Raw genomic sequence first — 14,335 nt, 5'->3', positions numbered from 1 at the left:
CCACCCTCAGTAAGTGGGGCTGGCGCCCTACTCACTGAGCCACAGGCATTACCCCAGTGACAAATCATTTTTGAGAACCCAAACAGTGAAGTCCCTGGAATTTCATGGACTGGAAGGAAGGGATCAGTGGGCACAGACTTCACAACAAGCTCTTCCATGAGAGAGTGAGTGTGGGGGCTGTCATTCTGTCTCCTCCTTTCTGGAGATGCTGGTAGGAGGACTGGGTTCCAGGAAGAAACTGGAAGTTTGTAATAGCTCTTTGTCCCCAAGCCCACCAAAGGCTTTTCTGATCTCCCATTTCTCAGCTTGTTTCCCTCTGAACACCAATGTTACATTAGTGCAGCCTCCCCATCCCCTTCCCTCTTCCTAATTTAGAGGAGAGAGTAGCAAGGCAGGGACCAAAAGGGTCCCTTTTGGGATGCTTACTCTATAGTCCATAATCCCCTACAGTGTACAGAAGACATTCATGCTTTTCTTTCTAAATAAGCCTGGGGTACAAGGGCAGAGATTGAGCCAGGAAATGGAGGCTATACCCAAGCTCCGTTTGCTAAACTGTGTGTCTCCCCTGCTTAAAATTCTAGAATGGCTACTGGGATGATTGGGTTAAAATACAAACCATGGGGTGGCACCTGTGGCTCAGTGGGTAGGGCGCTGGCTCCATATACCCAGGGAGGTAGGTTTGAATCTGGCCTTGGACAGCTAAAACAGCAATGAGAATTGCAACAAAAAATAGCCAGGCATTGTGGTGGGCTCCTGTGGTCCCAATCTACTCAAGAGTCTGAGGCAAGAGAATCGCCTAAGCCCAAGAGCTGGAGGTTGCTGTGAGCTGTGATGCCATCGCACTCTACCGAGGGTGACAAAATGAGAGTTTGTCTCAAAAAAAAAAAAAAATGTTCACTAGATGGTATGTAAGAAAAAAAATATCTAAATCACTCTAGAACAGTGATTCTCAACCTTCCTAATGCCGCGACCCTTTAATACAGTTCCTCGTGTGTGGTGGCCCCCAACCATAAAATTATTTTCATTGCTACTTCATAACTGTAATTTTGCTACTGTTACAAATCATAATGTAAATATCTGATAATAGGAGACCCCCAAAGGAGTTGTGAGCCACAGGTTGAGAACTGTTGCTCTAAAGGACCTTTAGGGTTTAGAGCCCACCTACCTCTTGGATCTCCTTTTTTCTTTGCGACAGAGTCTCACTCAGTCACCTTGGGTAGAGTGCTATGTCATCATGGTTCACAGCAACCTCAAACTCTTGGGCTAAAAAAAATCTTCTGTATCAGCCTCCCAGGTAGCTGGGACTACATGCACTTGCTACAATGCTTGGCTAGTTTTACTATTAGTAGACACAGGGTCTCACTCTTGCTCATCCTGGTCTCAAATTCATGACTTCAAGCAATCTACCTGCCTCGGCCTCCCAGAGTGCTAAGATTACAGGTGTGAGCTGAGCCACCACCCTGGGCCTTCTCTTGGATCTCTTGCCTTCTTTCATTAAAGTCCACCCTTTGCTCTTGCACTTCCTTCTTACTAGAAAGCTCCTCCACCATCTCTTCCAATTGCTCCTTTTGTTTTTTCTTTTTCTTTCTTTTTTTCTTTTTGAGGCAGAATCTCAGTTGGTCACTCTTGTTAGAGTGCTGGTGCATCTTAGCTCACAGCAACCTCAAACTCTTGGGCTCAAGCGATTCTCTTGCTTTAGTTTTCCAGGTAGCTGGGACTACAGGCACCCACCACAGTGCCCGAGTATTTTTTTGTTTTTTAGAGACAGGGGTCTTGTTCTTGCTCAGATTGGTCTCAAACTCATGAACTCAAGCAATGCTCCAGCCTCAGCCTCCCAAGTGCTGGGATTATAGGCATGAGCCATTACATTGGGTCTTTTTTTTTTTTTTGGAGACAGAGTCTCACTTTGTCACCCTCAGTAGAGTGCTGTGACGTCACAGCTAACAACAACCTCAAACTCTTGGGCTTTAGTGATTCTCTTGCCTCAACCTCCCAAGAAGCTGGGACTACAGGTGTCCACTACAACGCCTAGCTATTTTCTTGTTGTAGTTATCGTTGTTTAGCAGGCCCAGGCCGGGTTCAAATCTGCCAGCCCCAGTGCATGTGGCTGGTTCCCTAGCTGCTGAGCTACAGGTGCCAAACCTTTTTTTTTTTAAATTGAGACAGAATCCTGCTCTGTCGCCTGCCCCCATTAGAGTGCTGTGGCATTATTACAGCTCATTGCAAATTCAAACTCCTAGGCTCAAGCAATTGATCCTTCTTACCTCAGCCTCCCAGATAGCTGAGATATAAGACTGGCTAGACTGTTTTTTCTATTTTAGCAGAGACAGGATCTCGCACTTGCTCAGGCTGGTCTCGAACTCCTGAGCTCAAGCAATTCTCTGTCTCATCCTCCCAGAGTGCTAGGATTACAGGCCTGAGCCACCATGCCAGGCCCTTATAACTCTTTTTGATCTTTTAAGTTGTCTCAAAAGTCACCTCCTTGGTGGGCGGCACCTGTGGCTCAAAGGTGTAGGGTGCCAGCACCATATGCCAGAGGTGGCGGGTTCAAACACAGCTCTGGCCAAAATAAACAAATAAATAATAACAAAAATTAAAAAAAAAAAGTCACCTTCTTGGTAAAGCCATCCCTACCATTTAGGCACTTTCTGGTACATCATGCTGTTTTTTTTTCTTTTTTCCTGTAAAATATTAACATTGTAATTGTTTTTTGAGACAGACTCTCATTATGTCGCTTTGGGTAGAGTGCTGTGACATCGCACAGCTCACAGCAACTTCCAACTCTTGGGCTTAAGCAATTCTCTTGCCTCAGCCTCCTGAGTATCTGGGACTACAGGCACCTGCCACAACTGCCCGCTATTTTTTTGTTGTAGTTGTCATTGTTATTTATCAGGCCTGGGGCCAGGTTCGAACTCTCCAGCCCCAGCGTATGTGGCCGGCACCCTAACCGCTGAGCTACAGGCACTGAGCCTGTATTTGTTTATTTTTATTGTCCATTGGAGTGGGAGCCCCGGGAACCCAGGGGAAGTCTCTGAAGGGTGGGTGAGCAGTCTTCCAGGAGAAAGGTGTGAAGTGGCCAAAAATGTGAAGTCAAGAGTAAGCACAGGCTGGGTGCCTATGTCTCAGAGGTTGGGGCGCCAGCCACATACACCAGGGCTGAGGGGGTTGAACCAGGCTTAGGCCTGTTAGATAACAATGACAACAACAACAAAATAGGTGGGCGTTGTGGCAGGTGCCTTTGGTCCCAGCTTCTTGGGAGGCTGAGGAAAGAGAATCGCTTAAGCCCAAGAGGTGGAGGTTGCTGTGAGCTGTGACACCATAGCACTCTACAGAGGGTGACATAGTGAGACTGTCTCAAAAAAACAAACAAACAAAAAAAGAGTAAGCACAGTCTTTCCCAGGAATGGCTGGCTGGATTCTAGCCAAGAACTACTGAGGTACTAGTGAGGAAGGAGGTTGGGGACACAGGCTGGGTATAGGCTGTGGAGTATCTTGCAGGTTATACTGAAGAATCAGAATTCCAACCTACTGGTTAATGGGAAGCGATTGAAGAACTTTGAGCTGAGAAGTTGAGAAGCTGAGGCCTAATTAAAGCTGTTTTTAGAGAAAATTAATCCAGAGTCTGCCACAGGATAGAGTGAAGCAGGCCAGCTGAGTAATTTATGGGGCCAAATACAAAATGAAAATGTAGGGCCTCTTGTTCAAAAAGTAGGAAAAAAGTGCCATTAGAGGCACTAAAATAGAAACTATTTTCTGTTCTTCCACAGTTCTCTCTGTGTTTGATGGTATTTTTTCTTTGCTATTAAATGTTTAAAAAAAATTTTTTTTGGTAGAGACAGAGTCTCACTTTATCACCCTTGGTAGAGTACCATGGCGTCAAAGCTCACAGCAAGCTCCAAATCCTGGGCTTAAGCAATTCTCTTGCCTCAGCCTCCCGAGTAGCTGGGACTATAGGCACCTGCCATAACATACGTCTATTATTTGGTTGCAGTTTGGCTGGGGCCAGGTTTGAACCCGCCACCCTCAGTATATGGGGCCAGCCCCCTACTCACTAAGCCACAGGCACCACCCTAAATTTTTTTTTGTTGTTGTTTGAGACAGAGTCTCACTATGTCACCCTCCGTAGACAGCTCACAGCAACCTCCAACTCTTGGGTTTAAGAGATTCTCTTGCCTCAGCCTCCCAAGTAGCTGGGACTACAGGTGCCCACCACAACACCCTGCTATTTTTTGGTTGCAGTTGTTTAGCTATTATTTAGCTGTCCCAGGCCGGGTTCAAACCTGCCACCCTTGGTGTGGGTGGCTGATGCTGTAATCACTGTGCTACAGATGCTGAGCCAATGTTTAAAATTTGTATTTATTGGCTTGGCGCCTGTGGTTCAAGTGGCTAAGGTGCCAGCTACATACACCTAAGGTGGCGAGTTCGAATCCAGCCCGGGCCCTCCAAACAACAATGATGGCTGCAACCAAAAAAAATAGCCGGTGTTGTGGTGGGCGCCTGTGGTCCCAGCTACTTGGGAGGCAGAGGCAGGAGACTCGCTTGAGCCCAGGAGTTAGAGGTTGCTGTGAGTTGTGATGCCAGGGCACTCTTGAGGCTCTGTCTCAAAAAAAAAAAAAAATATTATTTATTTATTTTAGAGACAGAGTCTCAATCTGTCACCCTTGGTAGAATGCTGTGGCATCACAGCTCACAGTAACCTCCAATTCCTTGGCTTAGGCTATTCTCTTGCCTCAGCCTCCCAAGTAGCTGGGACTACAGGTGCCTGCCACAACACCCAGCTATTTTTTGTTGCAATTTGGCCGGGCCTGGGTTCAAACTCTCCACCCTCGGTATATGGGGCTGGTGCTGGCGCCAGCGCCCTACCCACTGAGCCACTAGTTGCTGCCCTAAAATTTTTAAATGAATACTTTTCTACCTTCAACTTCCTTATAAGTAAGAAAGGACTGAAAGGAAAATAAACTATGTCCTTGCTTTCCCTTTCCTTCCATGGCATCATTGCCAGCCTAAGTGACAAGCTTCTACAGGGAGGTGACAGGACTAAGAAAGGATGTGCCAGGATGCCATGACCATCTCGGCTTCCTAGAATGCCATTGCTTGCATTCTGTGTTTGAAGCAAGTTCTGCTTTCAACAAAGGTATAGTCCTTCAGCTGTCAGCACCCTCATTTATTCAGTTGTAGAGTTGTAGACATAGCATACTTACCTGGTACCCACTTTGAGTCTGGCTGAACTATCACACATGGTAGGTCCACTAGAATTCTGTGCTCATGGAGCATTTCAAACACTGAGAATGAGCCACCATGTTACCACCATGTTGCCTCTGCTCACACATATGCATCAGTGTCCCATTGGACTTCACTTACAAAACACAGCTTCAGAGTAGAACTATTAAGAATTTCAAGACAAGGCTGGGTGTGGTGTCTCACGCCTATAATCCTAGCACTCTGGGAGGCTGAGAGGGTTGGATTGCTTGAGCTCAGAAGTTTGAGAACAGCCTAAGTAAGAGTGAGACCCATTCTCTACAAAAAATAGAAAAAATTAGCTGGGTGTGGTGGCAGGTACCTATAGTCCTAGCTACTCAGGAGCCTGAGACAGGAGGATCAGTTGAGCCCAAGTGTTTGAGGTTGCTGTGAACTGTGATGCCATAGCACTCTACTGAGGGTGACAAATTGAGACTCTGCCTCAAAAGACCTTTATGTCATGTGTCTTTTACTGAATTTTTTTTTTTGAGACAGAGCCTCAAGGTGTCCTCCAGGGTAGAGTGCTGTGGCATCACAGCTCACAGCAACCTCCAACTCCTGGGCTCAAGCAAGTCTCCTGTCTCTGCTCCCAAGTAGCTGGGACCACAGGTGCCCACCACAACGCCTGGCTATTTTTTGGTTGCAGCCATCATTGTTGTTTGGAGGGCCGGGGCTGGATTTGAACCCGCCACCTTAGGCGTATGTGGCTGGAGCCTTAGCCACTTGAGTCACAGGCGCCGAGCCTTTCACTGAAATTTTTAATTATTTATTATTTATTTTTTTGAGATAGAGTTTCACTTTGTCCCTGTGGGGTCATAGCTCACAGCAACCTCAGGCTCCTGCCACAACATCTTGCTAAATTTTAGAGACAGGGGACTTCACTCTTGCTCAGGCTGTCTCCAACTCCTGAGCTCAAGCAATATACCCTCCTTGACCTACCAGAGTGCTAGGATTACAGGAGTGAGCCACTGTGTTTGGCCTTGAAATAATGACTCCTAACGTGTTATTTTTATTTATTTATTTATTGAGACACAGTCTCACTCTGTTGTCCATGTAGAGCGCCATGGCATAAAAATGGCTCACAACAACCTCAAACTCCTAGCCTGAAGCGATCCTCCTACCTCAGCCTCCAATATAGCTGGGACTAAGTCCACCTGCCACCACTCTGGGCTAACTTTCTCTATTTTTAGTAGAGACAGGGTCTCACTCTTGCTCAGGCTGGTCTCAAACTCCTGAGCTCAAGCAATACTTCAGCCTCGGCCTCCCAGAGTAGTTGGATTATACACATGAGCCACCATGCCCGGGGTCTCAAGCTCTTTATTTCTTTTATATTCTGCCCCAGCCATCTCCTGAACTTGTCGTTGGTATCTTAATATTTTAGTCTCTAACTCCTTGATGGGGCATCTACTTTAGAGTATATTATCTGCTTCTCTCTCTGTCTCTGAATCTCTCTGAGGTTATCTTTCCTTCTACTCCGCCTGGACATGCCCTCTGTCTCTTCCTGCCACTCTTCCAGTCCAGTACCTGGGGTAGGGGTAGCGGAGGAGATAGCCAGGTCCCTAAGAGGAGGCGGGTGGATGGGTGGGTGGGAGCGGCCCAATCCCTTTCTCCGTATTTGCATATGTATGAGGTCGCCCGGACCTGCAGCGAGGAGGCGGAGCTTCTGAGGGTTGAAAGAGGGCGGGCACCCTCAGAGCCGCAGAGTATAAAGACCCAGAGCGGTGACCGCGGACTCTGCACTGCTGAGGAGCGGAGCCTCCGACTGGGGGCCCCTCCTATCCCTGGCTGTCCCCCAACTGCGCGTCCCTGCCCCACCCCCGCGGCTGAGCCACACTACTGGTGCAGTGGTCTCCGCTTAGCCGAAGAGCCGTGAGCGGTCACCCGCCTGGTTCCACAGCCTCTTTCCATCTCGGATTTTGGGGCGCCCCCCTCCCCCACCTCTCTCTGGCTGTTTGCACCCCTATTTTTCTGCGTTTCGCTAGGGCTTTGTAGCCGTCTGTTTTTGCATCCCTTTTCGTTTTCCTTCTAGGGGATTTTGGGGGTGAAGCTGCATTCACACCTCTTACCCTTGTTATCTTTCCCCGCTCTGACAGCCCCCCTTTTCATTGCATCTGGGGGCCTAGGATCCTTGACTCTTCCGCCACGTTGCCAGCACCCCGCAGCGCGTGGCCGTACACCCCGGAATTTGCGGCAGCTTCATATCTTAGAGGGATCTCATTTGCCTCTACCGCCTTTGCTCCCCGTGCTTTCGAGTGCGTGGAGGGCTACAGCTCGCGGTGCCCCTGCTTCTCCGCAGCTCCCAGCCCAGTGCGGGGACTCGCCCCGCGCCTCCAAGATGGTCATCCAGAAAGAGAAGAAGAGCTGCGGGCAGGTGGTTGAGGAGTGGAAGGAGTTCGTGTGGAACCCGAGGACGCACCAGTTCATGGGCCGCACAGGGACCAGCTGGGGTACGCGGGGTCGGTGCGCCAGGGGCCTGGGGAGGGGATCAACCGAGCTAAGCCTAGAGGGTGCAGGGTCCTGCCGACGAGGCCCCAGCTCCCCTCCCGGGTCTCCGGCGTCCAGCCCCCCTGCCGGGCTCTGGGTTGGGAGGGGGACGAATCACCAGTCTAATCTCCCCGGCTGGCCTTGCGGAGGCGGAGAAAGTAGGTCACAGCCGCCTTCCCGCCCCCTGCGGAGCCCCCTCGGGCGGGGGGTCTCGGGCTCTGTGCGCGTACCCGCGCCACGGCGCTTACGCTCGCTCTTGGGGCCTGTCCGCTCCACGGTATCGTCCCCCACCTCCCAAGAGCTCCCCTTCCCTCCCTCTGGCTTTTACTAGCTTTCCAGCTCCGTCTATTTTTAGCACATGCCCACCGCCTGGACCCTGGGAACATTTATGAGGGGCCGGATCTTGGAGGGGGAATGGGGGGGGGTTCTTCACAACGGAAGTCGTCAGTCTATATACCAGCGCAGGGCTTTTGGAGCCTTCTTTGGGTGCTTTGTGGGTGGGGGCCTGCTGGGGAGGGGTGACCCTGTGAGTTTGTTGAGGCTGGATGCTCAGTGGAGGAGGGAGGAGTGCTCACAGTGGGGAGATGGCGTCCATCATACAGCCAGGTGTGCCTGCGGAAGTCGGTGGCTTGGGAGCTTTCCCAGCCATAGGCTGGCGGGACTCAGGGGGTGTGAAGGAAGTTGTATATGGTTGAGGTCTGGTGATGGGCAAGTGCAGGTGAAGGGTGGGATTCTTCCTAAAGGGACTGCCAAGCTGGGAAATTGAAGCACAAGGGACACTGCCTGATACAATTTGCAATTTATCCACACTGGGCCCTGTCCACATCAGCTCACCCACTAAGGGGCCCATGAGGACCCTTGCCATCAGGGAACTCAGAATCCAGCCCCTGGGATGAGAAGGATCCAGAAATGTTTAGAAGAATCTGAGCACTTCCTGGAGGAAGTGTCTTCTGAGATGGGAGGATTGGGTGGCTGGGTGGTGGGAACAGCAGGGCCTAGCACCAGGCTGAGGGAATTATGGAGAGATGATGTCCTGGGAAGGCTGTGGGAAATTTTGTCTTTACTAGGCTGGAGTGATTGTGGAAGGTTCTGACAGCTGTCTCTGACAGATTTGTAGCTAGGCGAGAGTCTTAGCTTCTTGGTTTCAGAAACTGTGTTCAGGGTTTGGATTTTGCAGGGCACCAGGAGAGAGAAAAATTTGTTTGAGGGTCTGGGCTCTGATGACAGCATAAGAGTTTGGTTGTGCATGTGGCCAGTACCAGTCTAAAAAGTCATCATGCTCGTGCAGCTTTAAGCACGAGTACCAATGCAGAGGTTGCAGAATCATGCCTTTTTAGGACCATGCATGGTTGAGAAGTTGGACATGTAGTTGGAGGCAAAATGACAGAAGCCTATACTTGGAATTGCCCAGCAACAAGAGTTTAGGTCTCTCATGGCCACTATAAGGTTGGACTTTGCTGTGCCTTAGGACCAGGAGGGGGCTGGGAGTCATGGCTTGACGCCAGATACAACTGCCTTGTTTCCAGCTTGTCTCATTTTGCTCCCAGGGGAGAAGCTCTAAGATGTCACTATGGATCTGCAGCTAGCCCCAGGGCAGAACTTCTGAGTGGGTAGAGGGGTGCAAGGGATAGGGGTGGTCACAGTGGGAAACTTAGAACCTGCTGTCTCTGTGTCCTCCTCCCTAGCCTTTATCCTCCTCTTCTACCTTGTCTTCTATGGCTTCCTCACTGCCATGTTCACTCTCACCATGTGGGTGATGCTGCAGACAGTCTCTGATCATACCCCCAAGTACCAGGACCGTCTGGCCACACCAGGTGAGTGATGAGGTTCCCCCTGCCACTTTAACTGCTGTGTGTCCCCAGGCCTCCAAAAGGAACTCACCATTCTTTTCAGGAGTTTGGTTCTAACAATCCAATCTCCATGTCCTAAGAAGTTCTTTTTGAAGTTTGCCTTCCTTCCCATTTTTTGCAGTTGGGAGCAAACTAGGGAGGTGGCAGATAACCACAGGAGATTGCCTTCCCTTGAGGACAATCTCAGTTCATCCCATTCCTCACACCAGCGTTCCCTGTGTGTCCAGCTTCTTCCCTTGTGTGCAGGCCCTCATCTTATACATACCCCCTACTCCTGCCCCTGTTGGCTATAGGCTTGATGATTCGCCCCAAGACTGAGAACCTTGATGTGATTGTCAACATCAGTGACACTGAAAGCTGGGACCAGCATGTTCAGAAGCTCAACAAGTTCTTGGAGCGTGAGCGTGGGCTTGGTTATGTGGCACTCCAGGATTTGGGGGAGGGGTTTGGGAAGTGGGCCCTGGAAGTAGAACCTTGGACCCATTATTCTTTCCTTCCTACTGCCTTAGCTTACAATGACTCTATCCAAGCCCAAAAGAATGATGTCTGCCGCCCTGGGCGCTACTATGAACAGCCAGATAATGGGGTCCTCAACTACCCGAAACGTGCCTGCCAGTTCAACCGGACCCAGTTGGGCAACTGCTCTGGCATCGGAGACCCCACCCACTATGGTTACAGCACTGGGCAGCCCTGTGTCTTCATCAAGATGAACCGGGTACCCAAAGGAGAATGGAGAGAGGGAGCTGAGGCCACCATCTGCTGACAGCTGTGTTCTTTGACTGGGGCTAATTGGCATGAGAAAGATTTTTGTATGTTTGAGTAGCAGAGGGATCTAGAGAGGTGGGGCCAATAAAGGCTATGCTCCATAGTTAGAATGCTGGATGCCTTTTTTCTGGAGACAGTTTTACTATGTTGCCCTCGGTAGAGTGCCGTGGTGTCATAGCTTACAGCAACCTCAAACTCTTAGGCTGAAGCGATTTTCTTGCCTCAACTTCTCAAGTAGCTGGGACTACAGGAACCGCCACAACTCATGGCTATTCTTTTGATTGTAGTTGTTATTGTTGTTTGGCAGGCCCGGGCTGGGTTCTAACCCGCCAGCTCTGGTGTATGTGGCTACAGCCCTAGCTGATGAGCTACAGGTGCTGAGGCCCCTCCCCTACTTTTTAAAAATAGAGGTGAGGTTTTGCTATTTTGCTCAGACTGGCATTGAACTCCTAGGCTAGAGCGGTCCCCCACTTTGTCCTCCCAGTTAGCTGGGACTATAGGAGTGTGCTGCTGTTGTTGGCTTAGTTTGATTTGGACGCTTGTCTTTGACAACTTCTTCCTTTGACTCTCACTACCCTCCCTCTTCACTCCAGGTCATCAACTTCTATGCAGGAGCAAACCAGAGCATGAATGTTACCTGTGCTGGGAAGGTAAGTTTGCTGCATGGCCATGTCCACCTGCCCTCCTGTTTGTCCTTTGTGGTTTACATGTAATTCACCCATTTCTCCCTATTTTCTTTGCTCCCAGAGGCCCCAGCACTATAGGGACAAGGGGGTAAGAGTGGGCTCTGCTGTGGCTTGAACTCCATGGGCTCCTACCCCCTTTGCTTTTCTCTAGGATGCAGAAGCCTGTTGTCGGGGGAGGGGGGCAGACACAGCCGCTATTCCACCAAAGCCCTGGCCTCTGGCTTCTCTAATGCCTCCACCTTCTCTACTCCCCAGTTGTCCATGTCTTCTGCTCTCCCTTCCATATCACTCCTGCTCTTCAGTTCTCTTTAGGTACCTGGTAGCTGCTGATCTGTGAGCACCATCTGCCACAATTAAGCTGTCCTTGGAACCCTGCTCTCCCTGCTCTGTCCGCTCTAGAAACTTGCTGTTCCTCTCCATTCATACCCCCCTCCTTGCATCCTATTGAGCTCTTACTCATTTACCTGTTCTTTCTTGGCTCTGCTCCAGAAACTGATTCCTGAGGATGGGGTAAGAACTTGGCTTAGGAATGGAGTAGGAGGCTACTGTGTCATTAGCACTGGAGTTCCCAATCTCATGACAGAGACAGGCCACCCCCCTCCCACGCACACACAGACTCACAGCTCGAAGGAAGCAGACTTGAGACTGGTGTAATTGGGGATGAAGGAAGAACAAAGGGAAGTCTAGTGAGCTTCTGGGCGCCTGCCATCTCTAACTTACTCACCCCCTACCTTCCTGCACCCTACAGCGAAATGAAGATGCTGAGAATCTTGGCAACTTTGTCATGTTCCCTGCCAATGGCAACATTGACCTCATGTACTTCCCCTACTACGGCAAAAAGTTCCACGTAAGTCCCGGGAGAGGCCCAGGGCAATGGCTTCTTTAGGGGCAAATGTGGGGATCTTAGGAAGGAGGCTGAGTTGCCCCAGGCCCAGACCGTGGCACTGCTCCTCTGGCCCAGGTGAACTACACGCAGCCTCTGGTGGCTGTGAAGTTCCTGAATGTGACCCCCAATGTGGAGGTGAACGTGGAATGCCGCATCAACGCTGCCAACATCGCCACAGATGATGAACGAGACAAGTTTGCCGGCCGTGTGGCCTTCAAACTCCGCATCAACAAAACCTGAGGCCCCTTCCTCCTGCCCCCACCTCTTTCCTGTGGATGCTTCTGGAATGTCCCTGACCCTGCCTGATCCCTCCCTCACCCACCCCAAAGGTATTTTTTATAACAGAGCTATGATTGTCTGAGCCTCACACTCTTTTCCTTGACTACTCAACCCAACCTGATGTCCATTTTGAGTTCCTGGCCACATGTTTCCCACCATCTTCTCCCAATTTTAGCTCTGCAGAGACAGGGAGGTGGGCTGCCAAGATGGTCACAGAGGAACAGAAGCCTTTCTAGTTCTGGTTTAGCTGTGAAAGCTACTCACCTCTCCTGCCCTATCTTGAAAGCTATAGAAAATGACTGACCATCCACCTACACACACCCCTCTAGGTTCACCCCTTTGCTTCCTAGAAATGAAGGTGATGCTACCTCTTGCCATTTCTAAGTTTTCTCTCTGTTCTGCACCGTGGCTATCTTGGTGACTTCTGACTTACCTGGTTCCTCTGGCAGGGCTCCCCCCTCCTTTCCATCCCTATTCCCACCTCAGAAAGGCAGCCATTTGTATTGGAGGACAAGGTGGTTCTGTGGCCTTTACCCTCTTCCCTGGCATGTCCTGCTTCTCAGGCTGTGGTGATTTTGTGATTTGGGAAACGAGAGACTAGAAGAGAAGCCTGTGTTGATCCTTCTTGAAAATTATCTAGCAGCCCCTGACTCCCATGTCTTCCTGCTTCTTCCTATCACCCAAATAGCCGCTACTCAGAGGGGCGGGGCTGACCTAGGCTGAATATCCACTTTGTTTTTGCTGATGGCTCCCTTCCCCCTTTGGCCTTCCCAGAATATCTTTCAAGTTCCACTTCCCAGGGAGCCCTGGGGGAGGGGCAGCCATTTTTGGCTCTGTCCCCAGGTCCCCAGCGGCCACCTTGGAAACATCAGCTGGCTATGGGACTATTCCACCTCCTTCCACTGAGCCCAGATCTGCCCCCACCATTCTCTTTCTGGCTTCTCTTAGTAAGTTATCAAGTAATCACTAACTCTTTCTCCTCCGCATGCCAGCCTGAAAGTTCCAACTACCTTTCTTAATCTAGGCTCTGAATTTCTTGGCTCCATCTCCTTGAGACCCCTTTGCCTTTTTTAAAAAAAGAAATACCCATAATGCCCATAGAATGTTTAATGAGGGGCCTCCTGCTCTGAGTATTCTTTAGATGTAGAGGCATTTTAACTCTTTCTCTTCCCATGTCCCTTTATTTCCTCACCTTCTCTAACCTCTCTTTCTTTTCTTAATGCTACAGCCTCCACACCCCACCCACAGACAGACCCTTCCCTTTTCTCCCTTGCTGGATCTGTAGATCTATGTCTTTTCCTTTCTTTGGTCCCCATGTTTTCTTGCACCTCTCCTCCTCAGTGGTCTCTCTCTGCAGTTATTTAATGCCTGTGTCAGATCTACTGTAAAAAGAGGATAAAGTACAATAAAATGAGAGCAATTATATATATAAATATATATCATATACAGAACCCTGTGTGCAGGTTTTTCCTTTCTGAGCATTTGGAAGAGCCCAGGGAAAGGGGTGGAGGAATTTGGGTGATCCCCAGGGCTACCCAGGCCTTGGGGACTACTCCTCACCTTTGACTTCTTTCTTCTTTATCAGGTTCACCTTCTTCACCGAAACTAACGTAGTCCACACTATCTTGAGATCACTCAATATAAGAGAGGGAGGAAGCTTTTGTCTCTTTATACAGTGATACTTATAAAGTGCCTACTGTGTGCATTCTAGGCACCGTGAGGACACACTTATGAAAGAGGCAGAGTTCCTGCCCCCAAGGAGCTCCCCAGTTTAACGGGAAGGAGCCCACGGGAAACTCATACAAGGTAGACCTAAATGTGCTTCAAGGAAGGGAAGAAAGCTGGCAGTGACCAAAGTCAGAGTGCTCAACCACTTGCTCTCAGGGACTCTGAAGGGAAGGTTTCTTAGACAAGGCATTCTTTAAGCTGGGGCTTAAATGATGGGGTGGTTTGGGAAGAGAATAGCGTCAGTAAATGCTTAGAGACATAAGTAAAGTTGACTAGAAGAAACAAATCTCAAAACAACATGAACCAGATCCTAATTTTGTGTAAAAGTGCACATGGAGACACAAAGATGAGCATAGAAAAACAGAATGGATGATTACATATAATGTTTGTTGTGATAAATGGGGTAGGAGATGGGTTTA

The 14,335-nt window shown here is 49.6% G+C and overlaps 1 protein-coding gene across 1 annotated transcript; it reads left to right on the top strand.

The window, feature by feature from the left end:
* The first annotated feature begins 7,040 nt into the window (after positions 1-7,040).
* ATP1B2 (ATPase Na+/K+ transporting subunit beta 2) lies at positions 7,041-13,639 on the top strand. Its single transcript, XM_003791138.3, has 7 exons — positions 7,041-7,685; positions 9,408-9,536; positions 9,866-9,970; positions 10,082-10,287; positions 10,931-10,987; positions 11,772-11,870; positions 11,985-13,639. Exons 1-7 carry the CDS (start codon positions 7,574-7,576, stop codon positions 12,147-12,149), a joined length of 873 nt encoding a protein of 290 aa, XP_003791186.1. The 5' UTR covers positions 7,041-7,573; the 3' UTR covers positions 12,150-13,639.
* Positions 13,640-14,335: the final 696 nt, after the last annotated feature.

The sequence above is a fragment of the Otolemur garnettii genome, unplaced genomic scaffold (assembly GCF_000181295.1).
Source record: "Otolemur garnettii isolate 467f Iridium unplaced genomic scaffold, OtoGar3 scaffold00046, whole genome shotgun sequence".
Taxonomy (NCBI): domain Eukaryota; kingdom Metazoa; phylum Chordata; class Mammalia; order Primates; family Galagidae; genus Otolemur; species Otolemur garnettii.
This window is presented reverse-complemented; position numbering and strand designations above follow the sequence as displayed.